The sequence below is a fragment of the Macaca nemestrina genome, chromosome 10 (assembly GCF_043159975.1).
Source record: "Macaca nemestrina isolate mMacNem1 chromosome 10, mMacNem.hap1, whole genome shotgun sequence".
In the NCBI taxonomy this organism is placed as follows: Eukaryota; Metazoa; Chordata; class Mammalia; order Primates; family Cercopithecidae; genus Macaca; species Macaca nemestrina.
The window spans coordinates 20,826,995-20,841,304 of NC_092134.1; the positions used below are offsets into that span (position 1 = coordinate 20,826,995).

The window sequence follows — 14,310 nt, forward strand, 5'->3', positions numbered from 1 at the left end:
CTGCCTCAGCCTCCCGAGTAGCTGGGACTACAGGCGCCCGCCCCTGCGCCCGGCTAATTTTTTCTATTTTTAGTAGAGACGGGGTTTTACCATGGTCTCGATCTCCTGACCTTGTGATCCGCCCACCTCGGCCTCCCAAAGTGCTGGGATTACAGGCGTGAGCCACCACGCCCGGCCAGCTATTAGTAGTAATATTACCCTGATCTTTCAAAGGATCTCATTAACTCACTAATTCTCCTTAGTTTCAAATCTTGTCATTTACTAGCATGTTGCTTCTGGGCCTCGGTTTCCTCATCCATAAAACGGGTACCAGTAAAGTGACCTGACTGTTAAGGTTGCAGTGAAGGATTAAATAACGAGATGCGGCTCCCTTCCTTTCCATCTCCCAAAGCGAAGATCGCAGAGGAAGGAAATACTTCTAGTGGCTGCAGATACAGTCAGTTTTTCCATTTCTGGCACGTGAGGGGTGGGAGAAAAAGAAGACACAAAGGGGCACATAAAAGGGTCAGGGGTCCTTCGTTAAGACCCCAAATGCACGCAAGTGGCACAGTGACCCAGAACGACTAGACCACTGGGGGCCCGGCCCCGCGCAACTCCCATCTCGTGTCCCAAGGAGCCTCCCCAAGTGAGCAGGGTTATTTCGGAATCACCATGAGGCAATTCTCATGAGGCAATGGGTCAGGAATGCGGCGCTGAGCCGGGCCGCTGGCGCCCGTGGTTCCCTAGGCGGCTCTACCTGCCCCAGGCCTGACGGGCATCCCCCCGGCTGCCGCAGCCGGAACTCAGGGAGGCAGGAAATGAATGGGGACCCAAGGGGTGGGGGCGCGGTGGGGCCGGCCCCCGGGCCGAGGAGGGACAGGGGACGAGGAGGGAACTGGCCCCCAATCCCGATCCGGGGCGGGAGCCCGAAGCCCGGCCGGGGCGCCCCCTTCCGGACGGGGCTGACCGAATGCGGCGGGGGCCGGGCCGAGGCCCGGGCCGGGCCCCTCGGGGCTCCTCACCTCCGCGATGTCATGTTCCTCCCGCCCTCCGGCTCCGCGACGGACCCGCTCCTTGCTCAAGCTTCACTAGGCTCGGTCACATCGGGCTGGCCCGAGGGAGGCCCGCTCGGGACCGGACGCGGGGCAGAGCCAGCCGGCCGCGCACAGACCCCCCTCCAGGCCTGGGGATCCCGGAGACTGTGCAGCCGCCCCCCGGCCCGGCTCGCTCCTCCTCCGCCCCCGCCCTTCGCCGCCGTCGCCCCCGTGATGTCACCGCTAGCGACGCCCGCCGCCACTTCCTGCTTCCCGTTAGCCGAGGACGGAGCCACTGCCGGGAATGGCAGCGCGGGGGTTCCGCGGAGGCGCTAAGCGCAGCGTCCAAAGCATCCTTGCTTCCTCCCGGAAATCGCGGCCGCCGGGTGTGAGCTGCGCGCTCGGCGGCTACGCCACTCCACCGACCGGGCGCGTCCGGGCCCACTGCCACATCGATTTCATTCATTTCGTTCCACAAATCTCCACTCATTAGCTGTGGAACCTTGGGGAAATTACCTACCGTCTCCGAGCCTCAGTTTCCTCCATTAGGCTGGGCGCGGTGGCTCACGCCCGTAACCCCAACAATTTAGGAGGCTGCAGCAAGAGTGTCGCTTAAGCCTAGGAGCTAGAGGCCAGCCTGGGCAAAAAAGACCTCATCTCTACAAAAAATGCAAAACCCTAGCCAGGCGTGGAGGCTGCGGCGGGAGGATAACTTAAGCCCGGGAAGTCGGTGCTGCAGTGAGTCGTGATCACGCCACTGCCCTCCAGCCTGGGCGACAGGGCAAGACACTGCCTAAAAAAACTAGTAATAGACCGGGCGCGGTGGCTCACGCCCGTAAACCCAGCACTTTGGGAGGCCGAGGCGGGCGGATCACGAGGTCAAGAGATCGAGACCATCCTGGCCAACATGGTCTCCACTAAAAATTCAAAAATGAGCAGGACGTGGTGGCGTTCGCCTGTAATCCCAGCTACTTGGGAGGCTGAGGCAGGAGAATCGCTTGAACCTGGGAGGCAGAGGTTGCAGTGAGCCGAGGTCGCACCACTGCGCTCCAGCCTGCAATAGAGCCAAACTCCGTCTCAATAATAATAATAACAAATACTACTTTGGGGTGGGAGCAGTGGCACACGCCTGAAATCCCAGCACTTCCCTTTGGGAGGCTGAGGCGGGCGAATCGCTTGAGTCCAGGAGTTGGGAACCAGCCCCGGCAAAATAGTGAAATCCCATCTCTACAAAAAATACAAAAATTAGCCGGGTGTGGTGGCACGCGCCTGTAGTCCCAGCTACTCGGGAGGCTGAGGTGAGAGAATTGCTTGAGCCTGGAAGGTCGAGGCTGCTGTGAGCCGAGATCAGGCCACTGCACTCAGGCCAGGTATGGTGGCTCACACCTTCATCCCAGCACTCTGGGAGGCCGAGGCAGGAGGATTGCTTGAGCCTAGGAGTTCAAGATCAGCCGGGGCAACATGGCACGACCCTGTCTCTAAAACAAAAAACAAACAAACAAAAAAGCTGGGTGGTGCGGAAGTATTATTTTGGACACTGTGAAGCTCGAGGAAGAGGGCAAGGCCAGAAACGGAGAAGCCAGTCAAAATACGGGAATACTGTAGTATTCTGGTCTGGGAATAATGGTGACTCAGACCAGATTGAGAAGAGTAGAGTTTTTTACTTGATTGATGCCCATATAACTCATTGAAGGCTACAGATCTAGCTGGGTGTGGTGGCTCACACCTGTAATCCCAGGACTTTGGGAGGCCAAGGTGGGTGGATCATCTGAGGTCAGGAGTTCAAGACCAGCCTGGCCAACATGGTGAAACCCCATCTCAACTAAAAATACAAAGATTAGTCGGGGTTGGTGGCGCACACCTGTAGTCCCAGCTACTCCGGAGGCTGAGGTGGGAGAATTGCTTGAACCAGACAGACAGAGGTTGCAGTGAGCCCAGATCGCACCACTGCACTCCAGCCTGGGCGACAGGACAAGACTCTCAAAATAAATAAATAAAGGCTACAGATCTAGTGAATGGCAGAGCCATAAATTTAACCCATATCTATATAGCTCCAGCATCCTCATTGTTTTAATGCTTGCCCATTTCATTCATATACAAATGACTCTCATACTGTGTGCTAACTGCTTCAGCACTCATGTGCTCCTTACAGAGATCACCTTTAATATATGTCAATTTAATTCACATAATAGCCATTCAACAAGCATTTGTCCCTCTCCCTAAACCTGGCCACCTAGATGACAAGCAACATTTTAACTGATCTCAGGCCTGCAGGCCTAAACTTCCTAATCCAATCTCCACATAGTAGCCAGAGGAATCTAAACTACAAAACTAGGTGGGGCACCGTAGCTCATGCCTGTAATCCCAGCACATCGAGAGGCCAAGGCAGGTGGCTCACCTGAGGTCAGGAGTTCGAGGCCAGTCTGGCCAACATGGTGAAACCTCGTCTCTACTAAAAATACAATTAATTGTGGCCAGGCACAGTGGCTCACACCTATAATCCCAGCACTTTGGGAGGCCGAGGCAGGTGGATCACCTGAGGTCAGGAGTTTGAGACCAGCCTGGCCAACATGGTGAAACCCAATCTCTACTAAAAATACAAAATTTAGCTGGGTACAGTGGTGGGCACCTGTAGTCCCAGCTACTTGGGAGACTGAAGCGAGAGAATTGCTTGAACCCAGGAAGTGGAGGTTGTAGTGAGCCAAGATTGCGCCACTGCACTCCAGCCTGGGCGACAGAGCGAGACTCCATCTCAAAAAAAAAAAAAAAAACTGCAAAACTAGTCACTCCCTACATTGAATTCGTCAATGGCTTCTCCTTGTTTTTAGGATGAAATCCAAAAAAAAGAAAAGGTTTATCCCCCCGGGTGTGGTGGCTCACGTCTGTAATCCCAGTGTTTTGGGACTCCTAGGTGGGAGGATTGCTTGAGCCCGAAGAGTTCAAGAACAGCCTGGGCAACAGATTAAGACCCCTGTCCCTACAAAAAAAAAAGTTTTTTGTTTTGTTTGAGGCGGACTCTCACTCTGTCACCCAGGCTGGAGTGCGGTGGCGCAATCCCGGCTCACTGCAACCTCCACCTCCCGGATTCAAGTGATTCTCCTGCTTCAGCCTCCCAAGTAGCTGGGATTACAGGCACGAACAACCATTACCAGCTAATTTTTTTTTTTTTTTTGTATCTTTAGTAGAGACAGGGTTTCATCATGCTGCCCAGGCTGCTTTCCAACTCCTGACCTCAAGTGATCCACCCACCTCAGCCTCCCAAAGTGCTGAATTACAGGCGTGAGCCAGCATGCCCGGCCCAAAAAAAAGTTTAAAAAAATTTTTTCAGACACAAGGTCTTGCTATGTTGCCCAGGCTGGCCTTGAACTCCTGGCCTCAAGCAGTCCTCCCACTTTGACCTCCTAAGGCCTTGGATTTACAGGTGTGAACCAATGCACCAGAGTTTTTTAACTCTGATCCCCAATCACTTCATCAGCCCGTCTCCCCACTACTCACTTCATTTTCTATGATCCAGCTATGCTGAATGACTTTCAGCTCCCCTCAATATGCCATATTCTTTCCCAACTTAGAGCCTTTTAACAGTTTGCTTTCTTTCCCCAGAGGGTTCTTCCTGACTCTCCTCCACATCAACTCTATGCCTCTGATCTCAGACTAGGAGCCACTTCCTCTGGAATACAAGCCTCACCTGATTCTCTAGTCCAGGTCAGCTGGTCACCAAGACACCTATCCTTAGAACCTAACACACTACACTATAAATCTAAGAGCCTGTATCATATAAGAAGCATCCAATTAAGTTCTTTCTTTTTTTTTTTTGAGACGGAGTCTCACTTTGTCTCCCAGGCTGGAGTGCAGTGGCGCCATCTCGGCTCACTGCAAGCTCCCCCTCCCGGGTTCAAGCCATTCTCCTGCCTCAGCCTCCCAAGTAGCTGGGACTACAGGTGCTCGCCACCACGCTCGGCTAATGTTTTGTAATTTTTTTAGTAGAGATGGGGTTTCACCACATTAGCCAGGATGGTCTTGATCTCCTGACCTCATGATCCGCCTGCCTCGGCCTCCCAAAGTGCTAGGATTACAGGTGTGAGCCACTGCACCCGGCCACTTGATCTGGCAGCCTGGGTGTCTATAAGCAAGTCATTTGACTCCTCTGTGTCTGTTTCCTTCTCTGTAAAATAGGAATCAAAATCCTACCATAGGGTAGGTTTGTGAAGTCCTTGGAACAGTGTCTGGCAAAGTCAGCACTTGATAAAAGCTGGCTATCATTTGTCTCTTTTCCAAAGTAAACTATTAGCTCTTTGAGTGCAGGAACTACTACCTCCCTAGTGTTTCCTATATTCTGCATACTCTGCAACTAGAATGAATGATCTTTCTAAAATACAAATTTAATCACGTCACTCCCCTGTTGTATGAAGGAGGTTCAAACCCTCTAGCATTAAGTTGAACTCCTTCCCTTAGTACATCAGTCCCTTCTACATATGGCCTGTGCCAACACCCTCACATAATCTGGCAGTTTCTAAAGGCTTCTAGCTGTTTCTTGCATCCCTGCCTTCCAAAATTTAGTTCCTACTGCCCGGAATACTCTTCAAACCCTTCTCCATCTGGAAAACAGTCATGCAAGGTTCAGCTCCAAGTTAAGCAGCTCCTCCAGAAAACATTCTTTCACTTTTTGAGAATAAAAGAGAGACTCCCTTCCTATGCTCCTGAGGTTGCCTTTTCATGCCTCTATCAGCACCTAACACATTTCAACATCATTGTGGGTTCTGTCATCGTTGTTCTGTGTCTTCCTCTAGATTATGAGCTCCTTTTAAGACAAAGTCATTGTCTTCCTTTTTTTTTTTTTTTTTTTTTTTTTTAATACAGACAGGGTTTTGCCATGTTACCCAGATTGGTCTAAAACCCCTGGGCTCAAACAATCATCCTGCCTCCGCCTCCCAAAGTGCTAGGATTACAGGCATGAGCCACCGGCTGGTCTTCCCATCTTTATGTGCCTGGAGTAGTGCCTGGCATATTAATTTATATGGCCGGGCATGGTAGCTAACAGGAGGATCTCTTGAGACCAGGAGTTTGAGACCAACCTGGGCAACATAGCAAAAAAAAAAAAAAAAAAAAAAAAAAAACCCATCTGAATTTTATTTTACTTTATTTTATTTTATTTGTTGAGACGGAGTCTTTGCTCTGTTGCCCAGGCAGGAGTGCAGTGGCACGATCTCGGCTCACTGCAAGCTCCACCTCCCAGGTTGACACCATTCTCCTGCCTCAGCCTCCCAGTAGCTGGGACTACAGGCGCCTGCCACCAAGCCTGGCTAATTTTTGTATTTTTAGCAGAGACAGGGTTTCACCATGTTGCCAGGCTTTAAAAGATTTACTGTCTAACAAAAAACAAAAAATACAGCTGAGGCAACATTGTGAGACCCCGTGTCTACAAAAAATGTAAAAAAATTAGCCAGGTATGGTGGTGTGCACTGTACTCCCAGCTACTCAGGGGGCTGAGGTGGGAGGATTGCTTGAACCCAGGAGGTTAAGGCTGCAGTGAGCCATGATCTCGCGACAGAGTGAGACTCCGTCTCAAAAAAAAAAAAAAAAAAAAAAAAATTAGGCTGGGTGAAGTGGCTCAGGCCTGTAATCCCAGCACTTTAGGAGGCCGAGGTGGACAGATCACCTGAGGTTAGGAGTTTGAAACCAGCCTGGCCAACATGGTGAAATCCCATCTCTAATAAAAATGCAAAAAAATTGCCAGGCTCACGCCTGTAATCCCAGCACTTTGGGAGGCCGAGGCAGGCAGATCACAAGGTCAGGAGATCAAGACCATCCTGGCTAACACGGTGAAACCCGGGCTCTACTAAAAACACAAAAAATTAGCCGGGCGTGGTGGTGGGCGCCTGTAGTCCCAACTACTCGGGAGGCTGAGACAGGAGAATGGCTTGAACCCAGGAGGCAGAAGTTGCGGTGAGCCAAGATCACGCCACTGCACTCCAGCCTGGGCAACAGAACAAGACTCCAACTCAGGAAAAAAAAAAAAAAAAGGTTAAGTGTCTGCAAAAATGTCTGCTTTGTGATTAAAGTGCTGCACAAATTTCAGAGAATTTTATACATGCAAAACTAAGCTTAATAAAAATATTTACTTTATAACTAACATGTTATTTTGTCCAACTAATGAATTGTAAATTTTGCAATACCGCAACAAAACACAAGAGGGGGTTCATCTACGTTTTTATTTTATTGACAGGTCATTCAACAACTATTTTGGGGTGTTTACTAGGTGAAATTCTCTGAGATTGCCAGAAATTTTGAGGGGCCCACATAAGCAGCTGTGCATTTCATTCATTCATTGTAGTATATTTACTGCAGTTGAAGTTTCTAAGAGGTGCTTTGCTGAGGAAATTTGCTAAACAAATAAAGCTGCTGACATTCCCATTCTCAAAAAAAAGGGCAGTGTTCATCTGATCATTGTATTTGTATCTTCAGTCAATCAGAATCAGAAAAAGGCTAAATGATTCCCAGAGACACAGCCATGAAGCAGGTGGTTTCGATCTGAAAAAAATCAAGGTGAAAAGCTCTAGCAACCAGAAAAAAACAAATGGAGGAAAATGGAAAACGCAAGATAGAAGGTATTACAAATGTGTACATGTTGGCTCAAGGGCTTTGAAGCAGTAAAGAACTATCACATATACTGTGTTATTTTGCAAAAGATAACAAGTATTCTTATTTTTAATTCTAACATGAGCAAAACTCTCATGCATCTTCATTAATCATCTCTTTAATCTTGCAGCCTAATGGTCAAGAGTGCAATCTTTGGAATCAGATCTATGCTGTGAGCAAGTTACTTAATGTCCTGGACTTACCTCAGTTTCCTCATAATAGTATCGTTCACAGGTTGTTGGGAGAATTAAATGAGATAAAGCAAAGCACATTGCATGCAATATTGCTTATTATATCCGGCGCATAAACTTTAGCAGAATACTTAACAACAACTAGGATGTTGATGATCAGATGATAGTGGTGATGATGGTGACAATAACAAGACCTAACAGTTGGCCAGGCATGGTGGCTCACGCCTGTAATCCTAGCACTTTGGGAGGCTGAGGTGGGTGGATCACTTGAGGTCAGGAGTTCAAAACTAGCTTGGCCATCATGGTGAAACCCTGTCTCTACTAAAAATACAAAAAATTAGCTGGGCATGGTGGTGTGCGCCTGTTCTCCCTGCTACTCGGGAGGCTGAGGCAGGAGAATCACTTGAACCCGGGAGACAGAGGTTACCTTGAGCCAAGATCACGCCACGGCACTCCAGCCTGGGTGACAGAGCGAGACTCCATCTCAAAAGAAAAAAAAAAAAAAGAGCTAACACTTTTGTAGCATTTACCATCCATCAAATATGCTTCTCAGTACTGTTGTGTATATTATTTAATGTTCCCAACAACCTTATGAAGTAAGTTACTATTGTTATCCTCACTTTATATTTTTTTACTTTTTTTGAGACAGAGTCTCATTCTGTAGGCCAGACAGGAATGAGAAAGGCCATGTACAAGAGGAAGTACTCAGCTGCTAAATCCAAGGTAAGGGAGAGGGGACCACTGACTTTATCTCAAGTGACAAGATTAGGGCTCACTGCACTGCAGCCCAGACCTCCAGGACTCAAGTGATCCTCCCGCCTTAGCCTCCCAAGTAGCTGGGACTACAGGCACTAACCACCACACTCAGCTAATTTTGTTGTTGTTGTTGTTTTTGTTTTGAGACTGAGTCTGGATATTGTTTTGAGACTGAGTCTGTTATTGTTTTGAGACTGAGTCTTTGAGGCTGGAGTGCGGTGGCACGCAGTGGCAGGATCTCAGCTCACTGCAACCTCCACCTCCTGGGTTTAAGCGATTCTCCCGCCTCAGCCTCCCGAGTAGCTGGGATTACAGGCGCCCACCACCACGACCGGCTAATTTTTGTATTTTTAGTAGAGATGGAGTTTCACCATGTTGGCCAGGCTGGTCTCAAACCCCTGACCTCAAGCGATCTACCCGCCTCGGCCTCCCAAAGTGCTGGGATTACGGGGGTGAGCCACCGCGCCCCGCCATTCCCCCCCGCCTTTTTTGAGACGGAATCTTGCTCTGCTGCCCAGAGCAGTGTTGCGATCTCGGCTTACTACAACCTCCACCTTCAGATTCAAGTGATTCTCCTGCCTCCGCGCCTCGAGTAGCTGACATTACAGGCACTCACCACCACGCCCGGCTAACTTTTGTATTTTTAGTACAGACGGGATTTCGCCATATTGGCCAGGCTGGTCTCGAACTGCCAACCTCACGTGATCCGCCTGCCTAGGCCTCCCAAAGCGCTGGGATTACAGCCGTGAGCCACCCCACCCGGCCTAGGATTTACTAGTTTTTTCTCATTAGCGAAATACTACATTCCCCATGATGCCCCAGATCCGGAAGGAAGTGAGACTCGCACTTCCCATGATTGCTTATAGACCGGAAGCCGAGACCTTAGTTCTCTTTCCCATCTTGCAAGGTAAGAATGGCGGGGTTCTCTGCAAGACTCGAGTTCAGGACTTCAATCCTTCGCCATCCGAACCTGGAGGGCATCCAGTCGACACCTGCAGGGGTCGGACATGCCCAAGGCTAACTGAGAGGCCTTCCAGACGCTTCATTTTTGCCGTTTGGGTTTGCGGCGGGGCACGAAGAGGGTGAGGTAGAATGCCGTAGTGGCTTCCTCCGGCTGTTGGCCACGCTCTTGGACTAGGGGAACGAGGCCCTTTTGGGGACCCGTAGCGTACTGGTGGGTGTTAGAGGAAGCGGGGCGACGGCGCGTGCATTGAGTTCCCGGTCCTGGGTTCCAGAGGATGACAGTGAGCCTGTCGCAGCCACGTTGGGGTTCCGCACTGAAGCCAAAACGTTTCGCGTCTCTCAGCATCCGCGACCGGAAGTCGCCTCTTGGTCTTTGCGATCTTTTTCTGTTTGGGCTCAGTTTGGACTGATTGTTTGTGTTCGCAATTCCTAAATCGAGTTTCTTGAAAAAAGACACTGCTTTTAAGGGTTAAGACGAAAGGTACTAAAAGGAATTTCAAGTTCTGGTCCTGGTGCTTCCAACCTGTGGGCACATTTTGCATCTAAGTTTTCTAATTCGCAAAACAGGTGATAAAAAAAATAATGGTTGTACGGACTTCTGACTGCTCAGTATTTGGCAAAAACCTAATAGGTGTGAGATAGTTTCAAATCCTCAAGAGAATAGTTTATAGTGTGTTGGGGAGACAACCCCCAAATGAGACATAGTGAAGGTTGGAGTAGAATGGGTAGAGTTGAAGGCCTGTATCTTACCGGGGAAGGGATTGTAGTCTGGGGAGCTCAGCCCATTCATGTACAGGTTCCTCGTTGTCTTGTTAAGAGATGAAATGCCTTACTAGCTGGGCGAGGTGGCGGGCGCCTGTAGTCCCAGCTACAGGGGAGGCTGAGGCAGGAGAATGGCGTAAACCTGGGAGGCGGAGCTGGCAGTGAGCTGAGATCCGGCCACTGCACTCCAGCCCGAGGGACAGAGCAAGACTTCGTCTCAAAAAAAAAAGAGATGAAATGCCTTTTTTGTCTACAAAAAATATTTGTAGATGGCGGGTGAAAAAGTTGAGAAGCCAGATACTAAAGAGAAGAAACCCGAAGCCAAGAAGGCTGATGCTGGTGGCAAGGTGAAAAAGGGTAACCTCAAGGCTAAGAAGCCCAAGAAGGGGAAGCCCCATTGCAGCCGCAACCCTGTCCTTGTCAGAGGAATTGGCAGGTATTCCCGATCTGCCATGTATTCCAGAAAGGCCATGTACAAGAGGAAGTACTCAGCCGCTAAATCCAAGGTAAGGGAAGAGGGAACCACTGACCATTATGTCTTACCCTTTATTGGCATTCTCTTATTGTTGATGCATTTGTGTCCTTGCAGGTTGAAAAGAAAAAGAAGGAGAAGGTTCTTGCAACTCTTACAAAACCAGTTGGTGGTGACAAGAACGGCGGTACCCGGGTGGTTAAACTTCGCAAAATGGTAAGATATGGGGACACTGTAAATTGGATTTTCGGTTTATGCTTGAATGCTGAAGGTGTTTTTGAATACTTTGATACTGTAAGTTTCTGCATACCAGAGAATTTCTGGTAGAAAATAAAGGGCTCTGGGTTTGCAATTTGGCTTCAACATTTACTGTTAATCTTAAATCATTTAAGTTAGTCTTCTGTGCTTTGTTCCTTTGCATATAAAATGGGAATGAGGCTGGGCATGGTGGCTCATGCCTGTAATCCCAGCACTTTGGGAGGCTGAGGTGAGCAGATCACCTGAGGTCAGGAGTTCAAGACCAGCCTGGCCAACATGGTGAAACCACATGTCTACTAAAAATACACAAATTAGCCGGTTGCGTGCCTGTAGTCCCAGCTACTCTGGAGGCTGAGGCAGGAGAATCGCTTGAACCCGGGAGGCAGAGGTTGCACTACTGCACTCCAACCTGGGCGACAGAGGGAGACTCCATCTCAAAAAAAAGATGGGAATGAGGGTTTATCTCCAAGAGTTACTATGGAGATTAAATGAAATAATACAGAGCCTGTTGTATAGAACATTTCCCACTAGAGCAGTGTTTCTTGGCCCCCTTTACCACACACAAGACCCAATGTAGTCTCAGGATTTGCTCTGTGATTTTCGTTATGAGAACGTTCCCAAGTAAGTTACACCATACAGTTTCACAGTTGAAGATTACTGCATGAGAGGGAAGTTGACAGTTGTCTTGTGAACTCGTTTTCCTATTAGGTGATCATGTTTGTGGTGAAAGTGAGACTGCACTAATGATACAGTATAGTTAGAAATAAGTTATTGTGAGTTATTTGTAGTTATGTCTTTAATGGCCCTTGCATGGTGTCTAACTTTTGCAACAAACGATCTGCCAGTTCTACTGTCTGGTTTTATGCAATTTGTTTTCCTTTGTGCATGAAGTGGGAGTAAGACTTGTTGCTGTGAGGATCAGATGAAGTGGCTAGGATATTAACACACTTTACTTGAAATGGAAAACAAACCGTGTATCCCTAATCTGCAAAATGTGGCATGTCACACGTGTAATCTCTGGGGTTTAGTTTTTGCTCAAGATTACAAAGGTGACTTGCTTGATGCTTTATTTGCTTGAACACACAGCTCATTCATTAAATGGTTTCTATCCTGTTTTGCACACAGGATGCAGAACCATAATTGACCTTTTCCAAGTTTAAAATCTACTTAGCAGAAATGAAAATGGAATCGTGTAAATGTTATACTTCAAAATAAATAAATAAGACTATAGCAAAAGTTTGGCTGACATAGCTCGCTTCTACCAATCTGAATGGCTTATTTAAATAAGTTGGATCTATGGACTCTCCCCAGCCTAGATATTATCCTACTGAAGATGTGCCTCGAAAGCTGTTGAGCCACGGCAAAAAACCCTTCAGTCAGCACGTGAGAAAACTGCGAGCCAGCATTACCCCCGGGACCATTCTGATCATCCTCACTGGACGCCACAGGGGCAAGGTGAGAGTTTCTGTGCTTGAGGAGCTTCACTGCAGCTGCCTGGGGTTCCTGGTGGCAATGCGTTTGCATGCTAGGTGTAGTTTTCCTTTATTTACCTGTGTTTGGGGCAAGGGGAAATGATCTGCAAGATATAACTTATTTGTGGCAAATAACAAGTTTAATCCATGGTGATTTATTAGCCATTTCCTGCTGTTGATTATGTTACACATGTTCATTTGCTCAAAAATGTATTTATGCCTGGATACTACCTTAGTAGCTTGCTGTGGTTGCTTCCAGAACTGCTGAGCTATATACATATACATGTAGAAATTTCCTTTACCCAAATTTAGATGCTTGTGATTTTATGAATTTAGAAGTCAGTTTTTAATTGCAGAAAACTAATTATTTTCTTTTTTAACTTACAGAGGGTGGTTTTCCTGAAGCAGCTGGCTAGTGGCTTGTTACTTGTGACTGGTAAGAAAATCCTTGGATTGTGATGTTCTGTGAAACTTCCATTTTTAAATACTTGCAGTATACACATTTGTTTGCTACTGCCTACATGGTAGACACTTTTTAATGCCACAAGTGTCTGAGGCCCCCATTTCATTGCCTTGTGTGCATGTGGGTTAGACAGGTGGTCTTTCTTGTGTAGCAGCATAACAAGTAATGGTCACCTAAATTGCTGGATGACGATTGTTCCCCCTTTTCCTTGCTAAATTACTTTTTCCCCCTTAGGACCTCTGGTCCTCAATCGAGTTCCTCTACGAAGAACACACCAGAAATTTGTCATTGCCACCTCAACCAAAATCGATATCAGCAGTGTCAAAATCCCAAAACATCTTACCGATGCTTACTTCAAGAAGAAGAAGCTGCGGAAGCCCAGACACCAGGAAGGTGAGATCTTCGACACAGAAAAAGAGGTAAGTTTCTACTTGTCTCTCCTGTGTTAGCACTGGCCCTTCTTGTGAAAAGAAACAGGCCTCAGCATTGTTGCACAAAAAGAAGAAAAATGAAAGGTTAAATAATGAGGAATACCAGGAGATACTTAGTATTCCAGATTCTTCTAAATTGAGTAGTTCTTTTAGCAATCTGGGAGCTCAACTTAGAATTCTGAAGTTTGGTGGAATTGTGTGGGAATTAACTGCTATTGGGAATGTGCCCTTACTTATCCTTGGTGTGTACTACAATATACAAAAGCTTAAGAGCTGTTTTTATTACGTAAAAAATGGGTTGTATTTCACAGCATTCCAAGGAAAGGATTGTCAAAATTGTCTTTAATGTTTTCTAAGTATTCTTGGACATTAGTACTTGTGAGACAGGACTCCTTAGTTGACCTCTACAAGTAATTTGATATGTGCCTGTTTTAAAATGTTTAACTTTCTCTTTATTTAGAAATACGAGATTACAGAGCAGCGCAAGATTGATCAGAAAGCTGTGGACTCACAAATTCTACCAAAAATCAAAGCTGTTCCTCAGCTCCAGGGCTACCTGCGATCTGTGTTTGCCCTGACGAATGGAATTTATCCTCACAAATTGGTGTTCTAAATGTCTTAAGAACCTCATTAAATAGCTAAGTACGTTTTGCTTGTGTCTCTTGTAAATTTTTGGTTTTTTAAAAAAATTCTTACTGCCTAAAGGTGTAGTTTGACCATGCCAGGTCACCTGGGGATTTCCTTTGTAGAGAATGGGATTGGAAGGGAGTGGTGTCTACAGGAGAGCTTGCTGGTTGGCTTTGCATTGGTGTTCTTGGCTTCAGATTCATTCTTGGTGCCTGGCTAATAACTTTGTCATCCACCTTCTACCAAGGTAAGGTGGTGGCATTTTC

At 47.5% G+C, this 14,310-nt stretch overlaps 2 protein-coding genes across 6 annotated transcripts in view; one reads left to right on the top strand and one right to left on the bottom strand.

The window, feature by feature from the left end:
• LOC105493385 (protein tyrosine phosphatase non-receptor type 11) overlaps positions 1-1,196 on the bottom strand; it is a 101,537-nt gene extending 100,341 nt beyond the window's left edge. The window contains exon 1 of the mRNA XM_011760975.3: positions 1,002-1,196. Within this exon, the coding sequence (XP_011759277.1) occupies positions 1,002-1,015 (14 nt within the window). The 5' untranslated portion in view covers positions 1,016-1,196. The remainder of the gene's footprint in view (positions 1-1,001) is intronic.
• An 8,279-nt stretch (positions 1,197-9,475) lies between these two features.
• Positions 9,476-14,067, top strand: LOC105493386 (ribosomal protein L6). Of its 5 annotated transcripts, none has more exons than XM_011760979.3 (7): positions 9,476-9,683; positions 10,591-10,827; positions 10,911-11,009; positions 12,363-12,506; positions 12,911-12,959; positions 13,221-13,405; positions 13,878-14,067. In XM_011760979.3, the coding sequence occupies exons 2-7, from the start codon at positions 10,591-10,593 to the stop codon at positions 14,028-14,030; spliced, it is 867 nt and encodes a 288-aa protein (XP_011759281.1). In that variant the 5' UTR covers positions 9,476-9,683; the 3' UTR covers positions 14,031-14,067. The 5 variants fall into 5 exon arrangements, with proteins under 5 accessions (XP_011759281.1, XP_011759279.1, XP_011759278.1 ...); XM_011760977.3 differs by having other exon boundaries at positions 9,476-9,678; XM_011760976.3 differs by having other exon boundaries at positions 9,484-9,503.
• The last annotated feature ends 243 nt before the right edge of the window (positions 14,068-14,310 follow it).